General features: G+C 44.2%; 1 protein-coding gene across 9 annotated transcripts in view; it reads left to right on the forward strand.

Moving 5' to 3' along the window:
- ANKMY1 (ankyrin repeat and MYND domain containing 1) overlaps positions 1–23,259 on the forward strand; it is a 65,194-nt gene that overhangs the window by 29,992 nt on the left and 11,943 nt on the right. For 7 of the 9 annotated variants that reach the window (XM_050964004.1, XM_050964005.1, XM_050964007.1 and 4 more), the window contains 6 exons: positions 992–1,144; positions 5,444–5,551; positions 8,296–8,427; positions 10,863–10,976; positions 12,340–12,505; positions 13,514–13,598. In XM_050964004.1, coding sequence (XP_050819961.1) covers positions 992–1,144; positions 5,444–5,551; positions 8,296–8,427; positions 10,863–10,976; positions 12,340–12,505; positions 13,514–13,598 — 758 coding nt within the window. The remainder of the gene's footprint in view (positions 1–991; positions 1,145–5,443; positions 5,552–8,295; positions 8,428–10,862; positions 10,977–12,339; positions 12,506–13,513; positions 13,599–23,259) is intronic. The other 2 variants (XM_050964006.1, XM_050964008.1) reach the window with 2 other exon arrangements.

Consider the following 23,259-nt stretch of genomic DNA (forward strand, 5'->3'; position numbering starts at 1 on the left):
TGTCTTGAATTCTTCCTTTTAAAGGTGGTTCTTAAGCTCCGTCTTGACTTTGTACCCAGCCACAAAAACAAAACACTAAACAAAAACAAAACAAACCACCAAGCTCCACCTAAACGAAACAATTTCTCTCCCTTTATTTTCCCCCTAAACTCAAATATTAAAAAATCAGCCTCGTAATCTGGATGTGAAATGGACCAAAGTATGTAGGAGAACATAATTCACTGGAATCTTAAAAATGTCTGAAGTACTACTCTGACTCTTAATGGATCTAATCAAACACTTATCAAGCATGGAAAGCATCCAAATAAGACCCTTCCTGGAGACGTCAAAGTACATTCGCAAAGGACCTGGGGATGAGAGTCACAGAGCTTTGCAATGAAGTCACTTGAGAAACAATTCTATGAAGCACTACAAGACTCATTTTCTCACCTTGATGCTGCATTTGGTCCTTTCAGCTCCCCTTGATTTAAACTATGCAATAAAATAAAAAATAAATCAATAACGTAAACTTTCATTTCTCCTAGAGAGCTTTATGTGGCTCTTGTATTTGATTCCTTTTGTTACTTATTTGCTAGTAACATCCAGACCAATGCATGTCCCATGTATAGGAGAAAGAAGATTAGAGTCCCGTCATATAACTTTTATTTCTCAAAATGGAATACATTCATTGGGAGTAGGAGCCTCGCTGTGTGTATCAATGTTTGTAGATGTTAGAATGAAAGGTATCTTAATGCTACTGGCCTACAGTGGGTTTTGTGTTTTTCAGGCTGCAGTGCTGCAGCAGTCCAGCAGATGGAGCCTGAATCTAAAGAAGGAAATTGGAAGGGTGTGGGGTGCTCATGCTGTGTCTACGGTGGTGTAATGAGCAAATCCAGACTAGTGGATAATGTCCAGGCCAGTGGATTCCTGGACCAATGTGTTTTCTGTTAGCTTATCTCTAAGCAATACTGAAAGTGTGTGTATCTGTTTCTTCTGACTTCTTTATGTTCAGAATGAGCCTGCTGAATCACCAGTTATTATTGCCATGAAACTTAATAATGAAACTGGACCTCCTAGCGAATACTACTCATCTTCTAGTCTTGTCCCAGAGGAAGGTGGGAGGACTCCTTTGCATATTGCATGTGAGAGAGAGGATAACCCCAAGGTAGGAGCACACTGGAACTGTAGGAATGTCCCTCCTCTAGGTTGTGGTTTTGCTCCTGTAGAATACACATAATTCCCAATCCTCAAATGACATATCTTACCCTACTGGGGAGTCCTCTGTAGGATCTGATTTCACGTGGCTTCTGTGGAAGAAATAAAACTCTCATCTCTTTTATGGGAAGGGTCTGATCCTTTAGTCTGTGTGATCTTGGCTGCTCTGGGGATTTTAGCTATAGGTGGCCAGCCACCAGTGTAGCTCCTCTGGCGGCCCAACAAGACACGAACTAAACGAGTAAATTGAAACCCCTCTATTATGATGCATGCATGCTCTAACCGAACTACTGTACCATGTGGTTTATAGAACTGCCCTTCACGACCCAGCCCCTTTTTGTTTGTTCTTTTCCTTCCGTCATGGCCAAATTCCACACTGTGAACACTTTGAGGCAGGGACGTTATTTTAATACTTGTTTTGTGTAAGGTGCTTGTAGGTGTGACCTGAATCAACGGCAGTGTTTAGCCTGGTAGATTGACTGAGGGTCTTTTAAACTCTGCTTTGTTTGTTTTTTTTGGTCTGTCTAGCACTAAAATTGATCAGAGCTCCAATACAGTAAACATGTTTTTAATTAGAATCCCCCCCCAACCCTGCCTTCTCCAAAAGTCAAGCCATTGTCACCTACTGTATTACGTTTTCTTCCTCTGATATTCTATCCTGCTGCTTGATTTTGTGGCTCTACATATTGGGATTATTTCACGTAGCTTCATTCTTTGACTTTCGACCTCTTTTTAATGCCTTGCCTTAAAGCAGACTTTAAATAGAAATTGTGTAAGGTTTCTATTATCTTCTTCTTAATTATATTTGATGACTGGCCCTATGCAATTTAGCAAATGTGAAAAAGTCCCATTTACTATGCCAGGATGCTTTACGTTCAATACATTGTGTCCTTTCAGGAGCTGATTGCTTTGCTGACATGCATTTCTTACCTGGCAGGTTTTTTATGGTTGCTTTCACATGCAAATAAAAAGTCAATAAGCTAACCTTACCTCTCAGTCCTCTCTCAAAATCATACATAATTAAGAATTTTAATTACTGTAGATCTTAGTTTCCAGGAATTTCAATCTGTTTTTTTCCTAAGGTGTTTTGAAGCTATTGAGTATTTAAAAGTTACCATTCTTGTATAACTAACCTCTATTGTAGAGCTCCTTTTTGCATTTACACTGTCAACTCCTGCATTCAAGGATTTATATTGTAGCGCAAGATTCCTTGGTACAGGTTATAAATGCTTGGCCTGGTGGGGAACTATTCTGGAAAATGTGATTGAAATTGGGGGCTGTTAGGTTTTTACGTGTATGTGTGTGTGCCTGTGTGTGTATCTATTTTGCAGGTGGGGCTGGTAGCACTGCCTTTTATTAAGGTTGCCCAACATTTCGCATCATAAGACCTGTCTTAAGATGCTCATAACTTTGCCATACTTTAACTATTTATGCTGAAATTTTCCGTGCTGAGTGTCTGCCTCTTTTGTGGACTATTTCAGCAAAATGGTTCATGGTTTTCTGAGAATGAGGCTAGATAAAAATAAGTGGGTTTTGCCCATGTTATAAAATTCTGGCGATGGTTTTCTTTGAAAAGCTCTAGCAATCTCATGCTTAGAAATTTGACTGGGAGTGCCTAGAGACCGGGGGAGTGGGGAGAAACAGGTGAAATGAGGCACCTGGGGATTGAGGGGAGAACTGGGAATGCTGTGCAAGGAATGAAGGGAAGACTGGGTCAGGGAGATCAGAATGGCGAGACTAAGACTTGCTGGGGAAGGAGTCTGGGACTGGAATGAGAATACTAGGGCAAAGAGACAGGACAGGGACAGGTTGGAGGGGTGGGGCAGAAGGGCCTGTGCCCACTAGAGAGCATACTCCCTTCTGGAGCCTGGGATGGAACCAAGATCCCTGAACCATACCAAATATTTAGGAAACCCACTTGCAAAGTGTCCCATGCTCGTGTAGTACTGGTCTACATAGAGGATTACAATTTCCTGCTGCTATCAGTAGTTACTCCATTAGCTCAAGTGGCAGCGGTCTGTGCAGTAGATCTAATGGCCCCAACTCTGCTGATGATTCATGTGGGGGTCCCTCTGCAGCCACAGGAAAGGCTTTCTGTTTTCACTGTGCTTTATTAAAAAGCTAGGGAATTACACACACAGAAGATAATTAAAATGCCATTGTTAATGTAGCATTCTCAGGCACTCAAAAGTTAGGAAATGCCAGAATTAAGGTTGCCTGTGCAACCAGTATTTAATTACACAATCACATTCTGTTTTTTCCACAGGACCCCTCCTTCATTGAGTGTACAGAATGGACAATATTTTCTTAGCGAGTTGCTATTCAGTACTTTTTCTCCTCATTTGGTCTATGGCTCCAGGCCTTACTTAGTGTACAGTCTTCAAACCCTGCTGTGATGACTGAAGTGTTAATTTCCTCATGGGATTTTCTGTGGCGCTTATCACTATAATATTTGACTGCTTCACAAACATTCATAAAGTTAGTTTCACAACACTCCTGTGAGATGAGAGGTATTAGCCCCATTTTAGAAATGGAGAACTGAGGCACCAGAGAGATTAAAGTCAAAAGTATCCATTAATTTTGGGTTCCCAATCTGAGATGACTAGGACCTGATTTCTCAGAGCACTTAGGTTCATACAGCACTTCATCTGTGGAAAGCATAGCTCCTGTTGACTTCATTTGCAGCTTTTTGTGTGCTCAGCACTTCTGCAAAAAGACCTCACGCTCTCAAGTCAGGCACCCAGGAAAATGAAGAATACTCACTTAATGACCACGTGTGAAAAGTTTGGCTTACGTCATTTGCCCAGCATCACATAGGAACGTTCTGGCAGAGACAGGGGTAGAATCTAGTTCTCCAGGGCAGCATTCAGCTGCCTTAATTTTGAGACCCTCCTTTCTTCTTGCAATCCTCTGCCTCCTTCACTACACACCTTCCAATTTCTGCAACAAAAGAGGCAGGGGTCTTACAGACAACAGTTTCCTTCACTACATAACCTATTTCATCTCTGCCACGTGTCCATCATGTGCACTGAATGAGGCTGGGATCCTATGATAAAAATAGTATGTGATCATATGAATAAAGACTGAATTTTAATGTGTATGCACAAGGAGGCCCAGTTAAGGTTGCACACACAACCTTAATTTTGGCAATTCCCAATTTTTGAGGGTTAAAGAAGCAACCTTAATAATGTTCTTTTTAAATGATTTATTCTATGTAATTGTGATAAATGAGGGGGGTAGCTCCCTTTTATGGACACCCAGCCAGTCAGTAGCTATAGAATCCTCCTTAGCAGCTGTACCCTTATTGCCTTAACTGTAAAGGGTTAAGAGAAGCTTAACCTGAGTTGGCACCTGACCAGGGAACCAATAGGCAGGCTGTACCCTTTCAAATTGGAAAAACTGCTGTGGGGGAGGGATTCTTTGTCTTTCGGGCTGAGAGAGGGGAAGGCAGCAGCTTATAAGCTTTAAGCCAGGTATGGTAAATCATCAGCATCATACCTAGAAGCTCCTTATTTGGAACCCCAGATATGTAAGTAGACAGGAAAAGTTAAGACAGATGCAATTAGGAACTTTTTTGGTTGTTTTGGTTTGTGGATTCCTCTGTGCTAACCCCAGGTACTTTTGTTTGCTTGTAACCTTTAAGCTGAAACTCAAGAAAGTTATTTTTGATGTTTAATCTCTAAAGCCTGAGTTTTCAGATGTTTCTTTCTTTTTTAATAAAGTTTACCTTTTTTAAAAGAATCCTTTGATTCCAAAGTCCTTAGACAAAGGGTTGGTCTGTGCTCACATTGCTAAGGCAACTGGTTGGTATTTTATTCTCAAGCCTCCCCTGTGGCCTGCATTGTGCAGGAGGTCAGACTAGATGATCATAATGGTCCCTTCTGACCTTAAAGTCTATGAGTCTATGAAAGGGGGTGAAGAGGCTTGAGGGGGATATTTTGGGGGGATAGGGATTCCAAGTGACCCCTGAATATTTGTGAAAATCTCTTGGTGATGGCAGCGATATCTGTCCAAGGCAGAAAACTGTGCCTTGGAAGAGTTTTAACCTGAACTGGTAGAAGATAAGCTTAGGGGGTCTTTCATGTGGGTCCCCACATCTATACCCCAGAGTTCAGATATGGGGGAGTGTATCCTGTCTGTAATACTTGTATGTGTTTATAGCAAGTGTTTAATGCTGTTGTTTTTCATAACCTTAATGTCTTGATTTTCTTTTTTATGATCTAATTCTACTTTTTCCCCCCCTATCCAGCATGTCAGAGATGTTGTCCACCTCCTCTTAACTCATAAGGCAAATCCTAACACCTTGTGGAGTGGCCACTCACCCCTTTCTCTGGCAATTGCCAGTGGGAATGATTTGGTGAGCATCATTAATTCCTTCTTTCTTTATTTACTTGATTAATTTTTGCTTTGGTTCCTTCCCCAATAGAGCCAAGATGGCTTGTGTGTTGGAGTGACCCATGTTTATTTCCAATGAAAGTATCTAAATTTACTTTTCTTTCAAACCTATGGACGTAACCTGAGTTTTCCACTGTATTAAATGGGGATTTCTCTTTATGGATTGGTGGCTAAGAGCTTAGCAGGATTCAAAAAGGAATATCCATCTAAATGGATCATGAAAACATCCATTTACACTGTAGGATACCCTGAAAATATTACAAAGAACATAAACCGTCATACTTTTGGGTTTAAGTCAAGCACTAACTGATGGGATTAGGAAGAATCTTCCTCTACAAACGTTCTGAAACTGCCCACCAAGTTACTATTTGTACCTTCTGACGCATCTAATGCTGGCCACTATCAGAGACTTGACATTGGAATAGATGGCTCACTGGTCTGATCCAGTAATGTAGTTCCTATTTAAAACAGTTTGGTTTGAAATGATCAAAACTACTAACATCTGAAAATGCTGTACTGAGCATGCCCTTTATAAAATTTCCATATAGATGCACTATCCAGGCATTAATTGCTTTGGAAGTAAGCACTTTTAAGAACTGCTTAAGAGAGAACATTTCAGCCACTGTATAGATGATTCCTCTTGACCTGGATCCTCCCACCTCCTCATCTGCTCCCATTAGTGTGTATTTGAACCTGGGATCATAAGAATACGCATTCAATTATAATTGTCCATGCTGTGGGACTTTTGTGCCTCGAGAATCCAGTCTAGCAGATTCACTGGAGGTCTGATTGTCATTTTGTATGTATCGCACTAGTACTATAAATTCTGCTCTCCTTAAAGTGCACATGTATTAATTTTGCGTTTAATAAAGACAATAGGGCAATACTTAAAAAATTCCACAGTTGCTCCAGGAGGTGTACACTGATGGGGTTGTTTCTCCTTATTTTCTTGCTTAATAAAAGAAACTGTTAGTTGCAATAAAACAAAAAGGGAAAGATTTTAGATTTTAATATAAAGTTTTGAATAACTTCACGAAAGGAATGAATTTGGGTTTTACTGTCTTATAGAAATAATATAAGAAGGGCTAAAGTAAGTCCTGAAGCACAATGTAGGAAATTCTCATCTGAAGATCACTTTGCCTGGCTTGAATTTTTTTTTTTAATTAAATGCACAAAGAAATAGAAAGGAAACTACTGAAAAGTATTTGACTTTGTTAGCATCCTTTAGCTATTTCCAAGTAGAATGGCCACATATTGTCTATATGGCACTTGTTTATACTGTAATTATTGTCTGGGCTAATATTGTACTCAGTCCATTTGGTGCTAGCTTGCTAGCTGTGCTGGTAAGGTTCGTGTAATGACCTAGATAGCTCTTGGATCTGGACTCCAGTTCTTTGGCACATTGTGCACAGTGCTTAACAACCGGTTAATCTACAATGCTGAATACATTAATTATAGCAGTATTCACTCACCCACATTGCATGTGGGCAGTATTTTTCACTACTTGTTAGCATAGTAAATGTAAATCCAAATACAGTACTACTCTGTACAATGTAGTTGAGTTCTCAGGAAGGGAAAGTAGTATTGGAGACACTGATTTATGAAGGAGCTGTATGTTTGTTTGAGACTCCAAGGAGAACAGCTAAGATCCCATAAGATTAGAAAAGAACTGACCTAGGCCTCAGACATGCCATTGGCTTTGGGTGAACAGATTCCTGTGCCTGCATGGAGCCCTATTGACATTGGTGAGCTCCTTGTGGACACAAGGGCCATTTATTATTATTTTATTATCTATCATAATTCCCCTCTTTAAATAAAAAGAAATCAGGTGATCCAGGGAATTATGGAGCAACAAGTTTAATTACAATATACTGTTAAACCAATTGATAAAGTGGTATTTATAACCACTTAGAAGACAGAGAGGGAGGTGCTAGGTGATAGATAACATGAACTCAGCAAAAATCATGCTTGATTAACTGGCCTCATTCAGCTCAAGGTATAATATCCCTGATCTCTCAGTCCATGCAGTGTACCAAAGCCCATTGATAAAGAGTCCGACCCAGGCTTTTCTCAAGACATCTTTGATTGTCCAAGAATGGGTTTGTGGGAGTCTTGCACTGATCACTAAAGAGAAAATAGTTGAATAGAAGGGGCCTGTTAGACTTCTTTGGCTTAGGAAGAGCTGCTGCTCTGGGATAACAACAGCTGCTGTTTGGGTTAAAATAACAGAATTCAGTCTCATGTTTGAAACATCTGAAGTCTAAGTCGTGGAGTTTTATGAATCTATCTGGTGCAGTAATGGCCCAACAGGCCACAAATGTACAGCCTGTGTCGTTCTGTTTTTCTGGTAGAGCACAGGCTTAGTATTTTAGAAAAGCATAACAGCAGATGACGTTTTTAACACTACACAATGAAGCAGTAGACACATGGCTGTTCAGTAGGGATCTATGATTTTTATTGTGCTAAAAATGCAATACAAAGCAAGTGCAAAAATTATTCTAATAGGCCAATATTTAGCTGTTATTACTTTATGCCTTTAAGTTACTGAAAAATACTAGTGTGCATTCCAGATATATTATTTTAAACACTGTAAAGTATCGACACAGCTATCGTTGTACATTTTGGATCTCATAGTCCTGCTGTAAAACTGTCTAAGATGACATCATCATTCATTGATTTCTCATATTTAACTATGCCTGTTTGCAGTCAGTGACAGAACTCTTAGCATATGGAGCCGACCCCAATCTTCCATTAAGCAACGGTATAGGTAGTGCCCTTTGTGCTGCTGTCAACACTACATATGAACAGAAGAGGACCCTATCAAACAGGATTTTATTGGTAAGAAAACATACATTGTTTTTGACTTTAGTTTTCCAATTAACTTTTTCAGCAAGTGTTTTGAATTTTGGTTCCTCTTTGTGATTCAGTTGTCTCTCCTAGTAACTTTCAGTGATGCAGGTTTTTTTCTTAGTTACTCGATTCAACTGCCAATTCCTTTTGTTTCTGTATCTGAGTCTGTGCTGGGAAAATGATCTGTGCTGGAAAACATGTTAACATGTTTTAACTAGCATGGAGTAACTTGCCTACTGTACAGAGGGGCAAGTCATGTTTGAAATATGGCAGGTGACTGTGGTTAACCTTGGGTCCCCTCCCACATCCAGGGTTCACTGCAAGTAACTATCAGATTTTAAAATGCAGCTGTCCTTGTCACGCTAAGATGAAAATTGTGTTTAACACTGTCACTAAAATTATGTCAGTTGACTTGATGCATTTTCTCAGTGTGGACAAGATCCAGGAGAGTGTTAGGCCTTATCTACCTCAGGGATTTTCCCCAGTTCTAGCCAAAAGCATAGCCAGTGCAAACCCAGAATTAGGGAAAGACAGCTACAGTTTGCAATAGTTGAGCTTACTCCAGTTCAAGCGGAGTTAAAATCAAGTGGTGCAAATCACTGCTTGGAGCAAATTCCCAGTGTAGACAAGGCCTTAGGGAAAGAGGTTAGTTTTGTTCTTTGATGATTGTTTTTTGTGCTTCCTAAGGTGGAGGGGGAAAACAAGGGGAAGCTAACCAAATAAAACCAGAATTTGGGAAGTGACTCATCCTCGCTGACACTTCTGAAACTCAACAAAAATCTGCAATTACATAAGTACAATTCTGTGTACCATTCACTGTATTTCTTATCCCTAGTTCTCTAGCAGTGTACACGAGTGCAGTCGGGGCTCGACCCTCTCCGGGAGAATGAGGGGAGCCACGCCGGCCCACTACGCGCCGGTGGGTCTGGGAAACTAGTCCAGCAGTCCTCGTGGCAATCGCCGGCCCTGGGGGCAAGGGGCTCAGGCCCTTGGGCAGGGCTGAGCAACAATAACAGTTTAAGGACTGGCCCTAGGTCAGGGCCGGCAGCAAACACTGAGTCAGAAAGCTCAGGCCCTTAGGCAGGGCTGAGCAACAATAACAGTTAAGGCCCGGCCCTAGGTCGGGGAGGGGCGGGGGCAGCAAACACTGTGCTTCGGCCTCCTCAGGCCAGGGAGAGGGGGAGTCTGCCACCCTGGAATGGGGTGGCAGGGGGGACACAGGCCCTCCCACTCCACTGCATCCCAGCCCGGGGTCCTAGCAGCGGCTAAGGATCCGCTGCTCAGTCAGTGGGGATCCTGGCCACAGCACACTGACATAGGTTCCGGTAAGACTGCAGCCAGACTGGGGTCAGCTGCCCCCGGACTACTTCTGAGCTCCCCCTCGGGACCTACCTGGGTCCTGACGTCGGCCTCTGCGGGGTCCAGGAGCATGGGCTCGTCGCAGCCGGGGCTGGGTGGTAGGTCCGGGAGTTCCTCAGGATAGTCGGGCCAGGGTAGCTCCGGCGGCTCCTCCGGATAGTCGGGCGCGGGGTAGCTCCGGCGGCTCCTCCGGGTAGCAGGCGCGGGGTAGCTCAGGCCAGTCTGGGCGGCTGGCCTGGGTCGCAGGAATTTCCCAGTCTCAAGCTCCCTGAAGGACATCTGCTCTCTCCGGCTGCTGGGGCCTGACTGAGCTCTGAGGGCCGGCCTTTATAGTTCCAGGTCAGCGCCTGACCCTTTGAGGGGCGGGCTCAGACCTCCTTAGCTCTGCCCATTCTGGTCTCCAGCTGGGCTTTTCCTCCTCTGGGCTGGAGGGGAGCCACATTGCCTCACTACAAGCAGGAATTCCACCTTTCTGATGTCTGCCCCTCTTGCAATCATAATTGTTTGACACCATAATCATTTTTACAGCAGTCAGTTGTCATATCACAAGCAGGATATGGTGGACAATAAAAATGCAGATGAATTGTGGGCTCCCCTGAATCCCTTGCATACAAGACTAATGCAAGCCATATTCTTAGTATAGTCCTGATCCGCATGTCTGGAAACTGTGGGTTCTGCCTGAAATAATATATTGTAACATTGAGGATTACAGATAAACAATGAGAATGAAAAAGTATTTCCATAGATGCCTGAACAGAAATGGGGATTGGGTGAGATTAATATCCCTGAAGATCAGGGCCTTGATTGCTGACATGAGTGTTGGAATTTTTCACGTGCAAAACCTTTCTGGACATGTGAAAACTCATAGTTAGAATCTTTCACATGCACACCCAGGGGTTTATGTGAAGAAAGCATGCACTCAGTTATGTTCTTACAGAGTTGCATTCGTACAAGTAGAGACAAGAGTCCGGCGAACAGTCCTTTCAGTTTAATTATAACAGGAGATAACAATTTTATAATATTTTTCAGTTTTGTTGTTTTGCATTTTGTTTTTCTTTCTCCAGATTGATAAACTCATTGAGGCTGGTGCAGATATGTTGATGCCAATTACTCTTAGCCAAGGGAGGAGGACTGCAGTGGGAACTGTAGTAGACTATGCATATTATAAATACTTTCAGGTATCTCTTTGACCACTAGAATTTAAAATTAATGTTAATATTAATCATGTTCTTCAGATCCACAAATAGAGACAACCAGATTTTCCAGTTCTACATCTGTCACTTTGTCGGGGTAGATGCTGAAAGCACCAGCAGACTCTCTTTTGTCCAGTTGTCTTGAGACTCATTCCGTTCACCACTAAACTTTAACCCCTATAAGAGTGGCAGAGGTCTTAAAAGCCCTGATAGTTCTGCCATGGGAAAGAAAAGATTTGGTCACACTTTATATTAAGATTCCATTTATAGGTGGTTTATAAAGAGTTAATGAATGATTGATAGATGTTATAAGCATATTACAGACATGAGTAGTATATATTATTGATGGTGAGCAGCACATAAGTAAAAAGTGTTATACATGGTTATAAATTATGACTGTAGGCAACTTATTGACTGGTTGAACTTCAGAAGAATCTAGCACAGTGGATTAACTGTAAAATATATTAAAATTTATTAACCCTTATGAAAGGAACCTTAACATAAAGTGTGCTTAATTATTTACCAGATTCAGAAATTCTGCTTTCTCTGGACATATTTGCTTTAAAGAGCAGCTGATGCTTCTTGGAAATCTTTGAGATAATTTCTGTTTAGAAACATTGCTGGCTTGATTCATCATAGTTTCATAGCATTTAAGACCAGAAGGGACTATTAGATCATCTAGCCTGACCTCCTGCCTCACAAGGCATTAAATTTCACCTATGTTGAGCCTGTTGACATCAGTTAAACTAAAGCTTTTTAGTCATCAGAACAGATTAAGGTGCCACCAAAGGGGCCCTGCAGTGGCAGGGAATTGTTGTGGTGAAATATGTCCACAGGATCCGAGTGCACAATTCATACCCCCACGTTGCAGAGGAAGGCAAAAAACAAACAAACCAAAAACCCAGTGGAAAATTGCTTCCTGATCCCAAATCTGGTGAGCAAAATACATCATCCGGCACCCAAGGGGAGTCTCTGTACCACCTCAGAGCACTGGTCTGCTTCTCCTCCTCTGAGTGAGTCCTGCCCAATCAGAAGAGCAGCAGCTAAAAAAATAGGACAAAATATTAAATGTGATTGTTTTAAAATGTTATGTTCCAGTTTGCGCCACTGTGTTGTGTAAAAATGGCAAGTGTTCTGGGAGGAGAGGGGATTCTGTCCCTTGGCATAGGTTGAAACTGCTACTTAGTATTTAACAGAGCTGATATGGTACTATACATTATTACGTCTGGGTTGGGCATCCCTTCATCTAGTCAGGTTTACTTCTTGCTAAGAATAATATGGAAGCACATGTTTGCCATGTTAGATGTCTATTCCCTACCTCCTATTGTGTACGAATTGTGTGTTGCAGGATAAGAAGATAGCACATACTCCATACCACGCATTATTGCCGCCAGAACGAGAGATTTTCAATGCACGCAGGGAGCTGCTAGAGTACATTAGTGACCGGCTTCGCGAGTGTGTTATCTTGAAAGAGAGAGAATGGGATAGAGAAGAACTTCGGAAATCCAGGAAATGTGAGTTCAAGCTAAACCTCCAGTCCATGTAAATGTTGTGTAACGGTGTATGGGGATTTACACTTGTGGGTTCCTATGCGGTGGGATTAAATTATAGCCCCTAATGATGATTCATTCAGGGATCCTGGTGCTTTACAAAATCCCATTGCCCTTCTAGAGTGAGTGTATGCCATTCTCCTTTTATAGTTAGAATAAAATGGAGCCATTCTCCTTTTATAGCTAGGGACACAGCTAAGTACACTGGGGTTAAGTGATTTGCTTAAGGTCTTTCTCAAATCTGTGGCAGTGCCAGGCATAGAACCTTCATCTCTCTCTGATACCTGTATTTCAAGCACAAGATAATCCTGCCTCTAGAGATTACCTAAAATATGATAAGTGAATTTTAGTGTGGGATTGTTACTTTCCGCAATTCACATAACCTGAAATTCTATGGCTTGTGTTATGCAGGAGGTCATAATAATCATAATGGTCCTTTCTGTCCTTAAAAATCTGTTAACCTCTCTGTACCTCAGTTTCCCCATATGTAGACTGGGGGTATATTGCCAGCCTTTGAAATTTTTATCTTAAAACATTTTAATTTAAAAATCTGAGACAAGCCCCTCTCTTGTTCTCAGGGAGCAATGAAAATCTGCAATATATTTATCTGTGGGTGTCACATAGTTCTCATTTCACTGAATCCCAGCATGTGACCCTAGTCTTTAAGATGTTTTATAGACTCACAGTGAGGGATATCCAAAATATGGAGTAGGACACTGAACATTACTTAAGATTTTTTTTTAAATTGTATGATAGTGTTTTCTGTAACTTCCATTTCAAGAAGAAACTGTTCTGGCCTCCATAATAACCAGCATGGGCTAGAGAGTCAGATGTTGACCAATGGGTACATTGGTGACATAACCACACCACCGGGCTGAATGCAGTTTTAATGGAAGTGGCCCTAGTGACCAGCATGCTTATTCACAGACTCTAACCGTGATGTCTAATTTTCTCTTTTACATGTTGGTACAGTAGATGCAAGTTCTCATGCTCCCTCAGCTAGAAGGAAACGTGTGGACAAGCGTGCTGCAGTTATGCTACCACGGGAGGAAGCGAGGTACGATAAAGATGCTGAACACAAACACTTATAATTCTTAGCCAAATATATCACTTCATGGCTCTGCCTCACCTGGACCACTGTCGTCAGCACCCCTTCTCTGGCCTCTCTGACTTTCCCCTCACTTCTTCAATCTATCCACTTTTCAGCAGCTAAAATTATCTTCCCCTGCTCTGAAGTTAGCCATGGTGAATGGACAAAGATGTTGCAATTTTCTGGTTGTTGACAGATTGGTCATTTATATTCAGAGCCTAGTAATTCAGCAGAAGCCAGTCTAACCTCAGACAAATTCTCCTGTGGCCAAGCACAAAGCATTTGATGTAGCCATCTGCAGAGATCTTTTTACAAAGTCTAAAGTTGAGTCAAAACTCTTACGAACGTAGACCCACAGCCATCCTTGCAATCTGATCTGCATGGGCAGATCCTCTTGCCCACTCAGAGCTTCATTGAGGACTTCATCTGTACAGGGGTTTCCCCCTAAGTTTCACATTGCAGGATCAGGGCCTTAGCGAGAATGTTACTACTTCAGTTCCATAATACGTGCACAACATTATGTACAGTGGTTAAAATTAAAAAAAGCCAGTGCCACCAGTTACCATACACTGGTATCGGGAAAATAGTGTACTGTCCTGGATAGCACTGTCTTTTATCTATGTATAATAGATTCCTTTTTGATGGTGGCCATTGTGTTTGTGTGTTAGTATAGGTCGTGTTTCCCAAACTTGGGACGCTGCTTGTCTAGGGAGAGCTCCTGATGGGCTGGGCTGGTTTGTTTACCTGCCATGTCCGCAGGTCTGGCCGATTGCAGCTCCCATTGGCCACGGTTCGCCGCTCCAGGCCAATGGGTGGTGTTGGAAGTGGTGCAGGCCGAGGGACTTGCAGCAGTGGTGCAGGCCGAGGGAGTGGTGCAGGCCGCCACTTCCAGCAGCTCCCATTGGCCTGGAGCGACGAACTGCGGCCAGTGGGAACCGTGATCGGCTAGACCCGTGGACACGGCAGGTAAACAAACTGGCCTGGCCCACCAGGGGCTTTCCATAGACAAGCGGCGTCCCAAGTTTGGGAAACACTGGTATAGGCTATTTACTTGGCTGTGCATGTTCTTATCCTGCATGTTGGTAAAGCGAAATACATAAAATTCTGAAGTCCTGACCCTAATCTCCGATGCCCTGCCCCAATATTTCTTCCAAACTGAACTGAAGATACAGGGCTAGATTTTTAAACCAGATAGGTACATAATTTATGTGGCTAATATGGACCCATAATTATTTAGGAATTGTAGTCCCTAATGTGAGATGGGAAGGAAATAGAAGTAATTTAGGAATTTACAAATGTAAATCTACTAGCATTTACAATTTTTAATACTTTTATTTTAGGCTCATTAAACACATTAATGGATATCATCTAGGTCTGTGATCAATAAAGGATTCAACATTTCCCTTACGTGGCAGTTCTGACTTTGGGTTTTGTGTTGTTACCCAACTGTTGCAGAAAAGCTCTGGGTCAAGTGGTGTTAATGTAACACTGACACACTCCAGTTGTTGGCAGGTGGGATTGAATCTGGGACCTCTGGAGTTTAGTGCCTGAGCCTCTACCGCATGAGCTAAAAGCCATCTGCCTATTAGCTAAGGCTATAGAGCAGACACTCACTCTCGCATCTCAGTGCCACTAGATGGGACGGAAAACCACACCCAGGGGATGTGTGGGTTACAATAACAATGGAGATAAACCTGCACAGTTCACAGGGAATGATAAATGGAACTATGTTTGTTAGAAGAGAATGGAAAGAATTAGTTGGAGCCCTGGTGGGAAGGAAAATGGAAGCTAAAATTATTTGTTGCTTATTCCAGAATATATTACTTTATTATGTTTCCAAGTTTCCCTTGATCCCCAAGATTACAGAATGGATGCTGGCTGGGAATATTCATATTAATACTTCAGGGGCTTGCTTAGATCTTTTTTCCCCAGCTGTGCCATTTTGTTAACAGTATTGATTGTATTAATGATGCTGACACTGAAGAGACTGAAGCAAGACACTAATAGAGTCCATGATACACTGCCAGAAATGCTATAAAAATCAAAGCCCTCAATGCCAAAGATGTTAGAGGATCCCATTGCATCCAGTATTGCCTTTAGAAACAGTTAATGAAAAGCTAAGAGGCACTGAAATACTTGAAAATTATATTAATCCTTGTGGTGCTTTACCGTGTACAATGAATACCTACATTAGCTGGCCTGTAAACCATATCTTGAGCTGTTCTTTGAGTGGTTGCTCATGTGTATTTCACAATAGGTGTGCATCCTCACCACATGCAGCGGTGCTGGAAGTTTTTCCCTTAGCAGTACCTGTAGGGGAGTGCCCCAGTGACGCCTCGAGTGGTGCCTCCATGGCACAGTATGAAGGGCGCTGTGTGCTCCCTCGACCCTCAGTTCCTTCTTGCCACCAGTGAAGGTGCTTCGGAACTGCTCTGCTCCAGATTTGCTGTAGTTCATCCCCAAAACTGCTTGTTTGTTCAGTGTATGATACCTGTAGTTAGTTTAGTTAATTTAGTTTACTTAGAGCACCTGGGCTGGGGCATGCCCCATGCCCTGGATTTTAAGTTGTGCGACACTTGTAAGTGATCTGTGCCGCTGAGTGATCTGCACGTGGACTATCTGCACTGTTTGGGAGAAACACATCTCAGTGATCATTGCAAGATTTGCAAGTTGTTTAAGCCTCGGACCAAGAAAGAAAGGGACATTAGGCTCCAGACTATTCTGATGGAGTCGACGCTGACCCTGGCTCCAGTGCCCTGCTTCGAGTCAGCACCAGGCACCGCGGTGTTGGTGTGCGGTGACCCTTCAGCGCCATTGACCTGTTGGCACCGCTCCCCGTCCGTGGGGCATGCCAAGAAGGCTAGAAAGAGGCCTTCTTTGCCACAGCACCAGAGTAAACCTAGGACAGAGACTAGACCCATGTCGAGCAGTCCTTGATCCCCGCTGGCCTCTAGGCCTCCAACTCAAGTCGAGCAGAGTAGCCTGGTCCATTCGGAGCAGGCCTCCCTGAATGTCCAGATGCCCTCCACGCTGGAGGCCCTGCAGGTGGCCCGGGTTGTTATGTCCATGACTGCACCAGGAATACTGCTGATGTTGGCCCCGTGCTCCAGAGGCAAGCTGCCACTGGGATCTCCACAGTCGCTCCTGGCTTGGTACTGGTTTCAGTTGAGGGAACATTCCCGATGCCGTTCACTGCCTAGTGACAGTTCAGGGCAAAGTCCACCTGGATCGCCCTTGACACTCACCAGGCTATCTGGTTGGATTCTGTCTGACTGAGATTCTCAGCATCGCTCCGCCTCAAGGAACGAACACTGATGGGACCGAGGCAGACAACACCAAAGGTCCTAGTCTCGGAGGGGTTATCGCAGCCGGTCATGGCACGGATGTCAATGTTGTTCCCATTTGGCATCCTGCTCCAGGACCCTGCCATGGCACCACCTCCACAGCTCCGGGCATTGATCACTGGCGTCCCACTGTCGCGGGTCTGCCCATCGGAGCCAATAGCGGAGCAGCTGTTACTGATAGTACCGGTCCTCCACATTGGGATCGCGGTCCCATGGGCAGCATCGCTCCCGGCACCGCTGCTTCTCCCGGTCTGGGACAGCGTCAGGTTGTATGTCAGCCTGGCCTTTCTTCGTAGTCAGCCATCGATGGGGTAGGCCAGCCAGGCTGAACCACTGGCTCTGCTGGTGCCACAGCAGGTACAGTGGCACTGGGCCCCGTGGCCGGCCCAATGGTACCAGTGGGCATTGTGGCTGCCGACGCAGCCCCTGGTGGGGGCTCACTCGGTGGCTGGAGCCGCAGAAGGACCATCAGCCTCCCTCTCCAGACCTCCGAGGAAGGAGTTGGTGGGACGTACATCCTCGGCACTGTGCCTGGAGACCGACCAGGTGGTGGACCCTCTGGTGCCGGTGGACACTCAAAGTACCACGCCGACCTCCTCGCCCTCCCCAGATGAGGCGATTATGGCCCTGCCTCCCTCCATCCCGCAGGAGGACTTTAAAGCCCACCAAGAACTCTTAAAAAGGGTGGCATCAAGCCTCCACCTCCAAGCAGAGGAGATGCAGGAGCCCTTGGACTCACTGTTTAATCTGCTGTCCTCGCCATGAAGGGGTGGCAAAAATTTCAAATGCCCTGTGACAAACACCGGTCTCACTGGCCCCTATCTCTAAGAGGCTGGAATGCAAGTATTTTGTACCTGCCAAGGGACACAAGTACTTATACACCCACCCTGCTCCTAACTCTCTGGTGGTTGAGTTGGTCAACCACAGGGAGTGGCAGGACCAGCCAGCCCCTACCCTGAAAAATAAAGATTCACGGAGGCTGGACTCTTTTGGAAGGAAGTTTTATTCATCCTCAAGTTTCCAGTTACAGGTGGCGAACCACCAGGCTCTCCTGGGCCAGTATGAGTTCAATCTGTGGGGCTCCCTGCCCAGGTTTGAGTACTCTCTCCAGGAGTGCAGCAGGAAGGAATTCAAAGTGCTGGTGGAGGAGGGTACAGGAACTGCCATGGCAACCTTGCAGGCAGCTTCGGATGTGGCGGACATGGCCACATGGTCCATGGCCTCCACGGTGTCCATGAGAAGGGCATCGTGGCTCCTGCTTTCTGGGCTGTCCAGTGAGGTGCAGACCTCCCTGCAGGACCTCCCATTTGACGGCAAAATTTTGTTTGTGGAACAAACGATACAAAGCTGCATGGCCTGAAAGACTCCCGCATGACTCTCCAGACTCTGGGTCTGTCATAAACAGATAGTTAAGGGTTAATGTCTCTTTACCTGTAAAGGGTTAAGAAGCTCAGTGAACCTGGCTGACACCTGACCAGAGGACCAATCGGGGGACAAGATACTTTCAGATCTCGGTGGAGGGAAGTCTTTGTTTGTGCTGTTTGTTTTTGTTGGTGGTTCGCTCTTGGGGCTAAGAAGGGCCAGACGTGCAACCAGGTCTTTCTCCAATCTTTCTGAAACAGTCTCATGTTCAAAATAGTAAGTACTAGCTAGAAAAGGCAGATTAGTCTTATGTTTGTTTTCTTAACTTGTGAATGTGTATTTTGCTGGAAGAATTTTTACTTCTGTTTGCTGTAACTTGCATCTTAGGCTAAGGGGGAGGGAGTCCCTCTAGTCTATATAAGCTGAAGACCCTGTAAACATTTTCCATCCTGGTTTTACAGAGATAATTTTTACTTTTTCTTTCTTTAATTAAAAGCTTTCTTTTTAAGAACCTGATTGATTTTTTCCTTGTTTAAGACCCAAGGGGATTGGGTCTAAACTCACCAGGGGATTGGTGGGGGGAAAGGAGGTGGAGGGAAGGTTAATTCCTCTCTGTTTTAAGATCCAAGGAGTTGGGATCAGTGTAGCCTCTTATGGTAACCCAGGGTGGGGAAAGTCTGGGAGGGGGAATGATTTATTTCTCCTTGTTTTAAGACCCAAGGGGTTTGGGTCCTGGGTCCCCCAGGGAAGGTTTTGGGGGGACAGGGAGTGTACCAAACACTGGAATTTCTGGTTGGTGGCAGCGCTATCAGATCTAAGCTAGGAATTAAGTTTAGAAGGGTACATGCAGGTCCCCACTTTTTGGATGCTAAAGTTCAAAGTGGGAAAAATACCTTGACAGGGTCTCTATGTTCCGACTCCGGCTAAACCTAAGTTCAAGCCGCAGCAGACTGCCACTCAGGCCACCCACCCAAAATACGAGGCCGTTTATAAGAAGTCGAAGGACTATAAGAGGCACCCACAGAGGCAGTCTCGGCCTGGCCCTCAACCTGGGTCCTCCAAGGGCAAGCAGGTGGGGAAAAGGTGGTTTTGACAGGATGCCTAGGGACACCCTGCCAGTTCTTGTCAGGATCCACCCTCAATAAAAATTTCCTTCTCCAGTTGGTTGTGTGTGTAATAACCTTAGTCCCAGATTTGGACCTTAGCGTCCAAAATATGGGGGTTAGCATGAAAACCTCCAAGCTTAGTTACCAGCTTGGACCTGGTACCTGCTGCCACCACCCAAAAAATTAGAGTGTTTTGGGGCACTCTGGTCCCTCTGAAAAACCTTCCCTGGGGACCCCAAGACCCAAATCCCTTGAGTCTCACAACAAAGGGAAATAATTCTTTTTCCCTTCCCCCCTCCAGGTGCTCCTGGAGAGATACACAGACACCAGCTCTGTGAATCCAAACAGAGTGAATCTCCCTCTCTGTTCCCAATCCTGGAAACAAAAAGTACTTTCCTATTCCCCCAGAGGGAATGCAACATCAGGCTAGCAATCCAACACACAGATCTCCCCGATTCCTTCCTCCCACCAATTCCCTGGTGAGTACAGACTCAATTTCCCTGAAGTAAAGAAAAACTCCAACAGGTCTTAAAAGAAAGCTTTATATAAAAAGAAAGAAAAATAAGTACAAATGTTCTCTCTGTATTAGATGATACAACACAGGGTCAATTGCTTAAAAGAATATTAAATAAACAGCCTTATTCAAAAAGAATACAAATCAAAGCACTCCAGCACTTATATTCATGCAAATACCAAAGAAAAGAAACCATATAACTTACTATTTGATCTCTTTGTCCTTACACTTGGAAACAGAAGACTAGGAAAAAGAAACTACTTCTCCAAAGCTCAGAGAAAAGCAGGCAGCCAGAAAACAAAGACCTTAGACACTCAATTCCCTCCACCCAAAGTTGAAAAAATCCGGTTTCCTGATTGGTCCTCTGGTCAGGTGCTTCAGGTGAAAGAGACATTAACCCTTAGCTATCTGTTTATGACACGCCCCCCAAATTGCAGACAGTGGGGAAGCTCACTGGCGGCGATTTACTTCTAGAACTTGAAAATAAACAGATTAATACAACACATGCACCTTTACATATACTCCTAAGTATATAACTAACAGACTTCTACATTTTAAGAACACTTTTTAACTACTGAATTTTGGGAAACTCTTACGGGAGAGTGCATTAGCAACTTTATTAGAAGCTCCTGTGATGTGTTGAATTTCAAAATTAAAATCTTGGAGAGCTAAACTCCAACGAAGAAGTTTCTTGTTGTTCCCCTTGGCAGTATGAAGCCACTTTAGTGCAGCATGGTCAGTTTGTAGTTGGAACCGCCGTCCCCAAACATATGGGCGTAGCTTTTTCAGGGCGTACACAATGGCATAGCATTCCTTTTCACTGACTGACCAGTGACTTTCCCTCTCAGACAGTTTTTTGCTGAGAAACACGACAGGATGGAAGTTGTGATCTGTTGCTTCCTGCATGAGCACTGCTCCTATACCACGCTCAGATGCATCCGTGGTTACTAGGAATGGCTTGTGAAAGTCCGGGGCCCTGAGCACAGGGTCCGACATGAGCGTTGCCTTAAGTTGGGTAAAGGCCTTTTGACACTTATCAGTCCACTTAACTGCATTTGGCTGGGTCTTTTTGGTCAGGTCGGTAAGTGGGGCAGCGATTTGGCTGTAGTGTGGTACAAATCGCCTGTAGTATCCGGCCAAGCCTAAGAAGGATTGGACCTGCTTCTTGGACCGTGGGACAGGCCACTTTTGGATAGCATCCACCTTGGCCTGTAGGGGGTTTATGGTTCCTGGACCCACCTGGTGCCCCAGGTAAGTCACTATGTTTTGGCCTATTTGACACTTTTTGGCCTTAACAGTTAGTTCTGCCTGCCTGATGCGCTCAAAGACCTTTTTCAGGTGTAGTAGGTGTTCGGGCCAGGAGTGTGAAAAAATGGCCACATCATCGAGGTAGGCAACTGCAAATTCTCCCAGTCCAGCTAGTAGACCATCTACCAGCCTCTGGAAGGTGGCGGGTGCATTTCGAAGGCCGAAAGGAAGGACATTGAATTTATACACCCCCGCATGGGTGACGAATGCTGACCTGTCCTTGGCAGGTTCATCTAGCGGTACTTGCCAGTACCCCTTGGTTAAGTCTATTGTAGAGATGAACTGGGCCCGTCCCAACTTCTCCAATAGCTCATCGGTGCGTGGCATTGGATAGTTGTCCGGACGAGTTACCGCATTTAGCTTACGGTAGTCCACGCAAAAGCGTATTTTCCCATCTGGTTTGGGTACCAGAACCACTGGAGATGCCCATGCACTGGTAGATGAGCGGATTATACCCATCTGTAGCATGTTCTGGATCTCCCGCTCTATAGCGGCTTGGGCATGAGGAGACACTCGGTAGGGTGGGGTTCTGATTGGGTGAGCATTACCTGTATCAATGGAGTGGTACTGCCAGAGAGAGCAGAAAAAAAAATTTCTCTCTGGTTCCCTTTTAAAACCAAACTGTTTCTCTCTGCTAAAAAGCCCTTAGCAGAGAAAAGAAAAATATAATATTTCTACTGGCTTTTGGATTTTGTCTATATCCCACCACTGCTACACCATGTAATAACCTTAGTCCCAGATTTGGACCTTAGCGTCCAAAATATGGGGGTTAGCATGAAAACCTCCAAGCTTAGTTACCAGCTTGGACCTGGTACCTGCTGCCACCACCCAAAAAATTAGAGTGTTTTGGGGCACTCTGGTCCCTCTGAAAAAACCTTCCCTGGGGACCCCAAGACCCAAATCCCTTGAGTCTCACAACAAAGGGAAATAATTCTTTTTCCCTTCCCCCCTCCAGGTGCTCCTGGAGAGATACACAGACACCAGCTCTGTGAATCCAAACAGAGTGAATCTCCCTCTCTGTTCCCAATCCTGGAAACAAAAAGTACTTTCCTATTCCCCCAGAGGGAATGCAACATCAGGCTAGCAATCCAACACACAGATCTCCCCGATTCCTTCCTCCCACCAATTCCCTGGTGAGTACAGACTCAATTTCCCTAAAGTAAAGAAAAACTCCAACAGGTCTTAAAAGAAAGCTTTATATAAAAAAAAAGAAAAATAAGTACAAATGTTCTCTCTGTATTAGATGATACAACACAGGGTCAATTGCTTAAAAGAATATTAAATAAACAGCCTTATTCAAAAAGAATACAAATCAAAGCACTCCAGCACTTATATTCATGCAAATACCAAAGAAAAGAAACCATATAACTTACTATTTGATCTCTTTGTCCTTACACTTGAAAACAGAAGACTAGGAAAAAGAAACTACTTCTCCAAAGCTCAGAGAAAAGCAGGCAGCCAGAAAACAAAGACCTTAGACACTCAATTCCCTCCACCCAAAGTTGAAAAAATCCGGTTTCCTGATTGGTCCTCTGGTCAGGTGCTTCAGGTGAAAGAGACATTAACCCTTAGCTATCTGTTTATGACAGTGTGCTTTCCTCCTGGAGTGGTCACAGCGGACCTCGGACCGATGGGTCCTCAACACCATCTCCCGGGGTTACACTGTCCAGTTTACTTCCTCCCTGCCCAACCACCCCCTGCCCTCATCCCTCCTGGGAGACCCCTCGCACAGTGGCCAATGCTAGGTGCCCCAGAGGGAGTGTACCTAATAGGCAATAATCAAGTGATCTCTCTCCTGTCATCCATCTCCATCCTCTGACAAACAGAGGCTAGGGACACCATTCCTTACCCATCCTGGCTAATAGCCATTAATGGACTTAACCACCATGAATTTATCCAGTTCTCTTTTAAATGCTGTTATAGTCCTAGCCTTCACAACCTCCTCAGGTAAGGAGTTCCACAAGTTGACTGTGCGCTGCATGAAGCCGATGCCT

This window comes from Gopherus flavomarginatus, chromosome 8, assembly GCF_025201925.1.
Source record: "Gopherus flavomarginatus isolate rGopFla2 chromosome 8, rGopFla2.mat.asm, whole genome shotgun sequence".
Lineage (NCBI taxonomy): Eukaryota > Metazoa > Chordata > Testudines > Testudinidae > Gopherus > Gopherus flavomarginatus.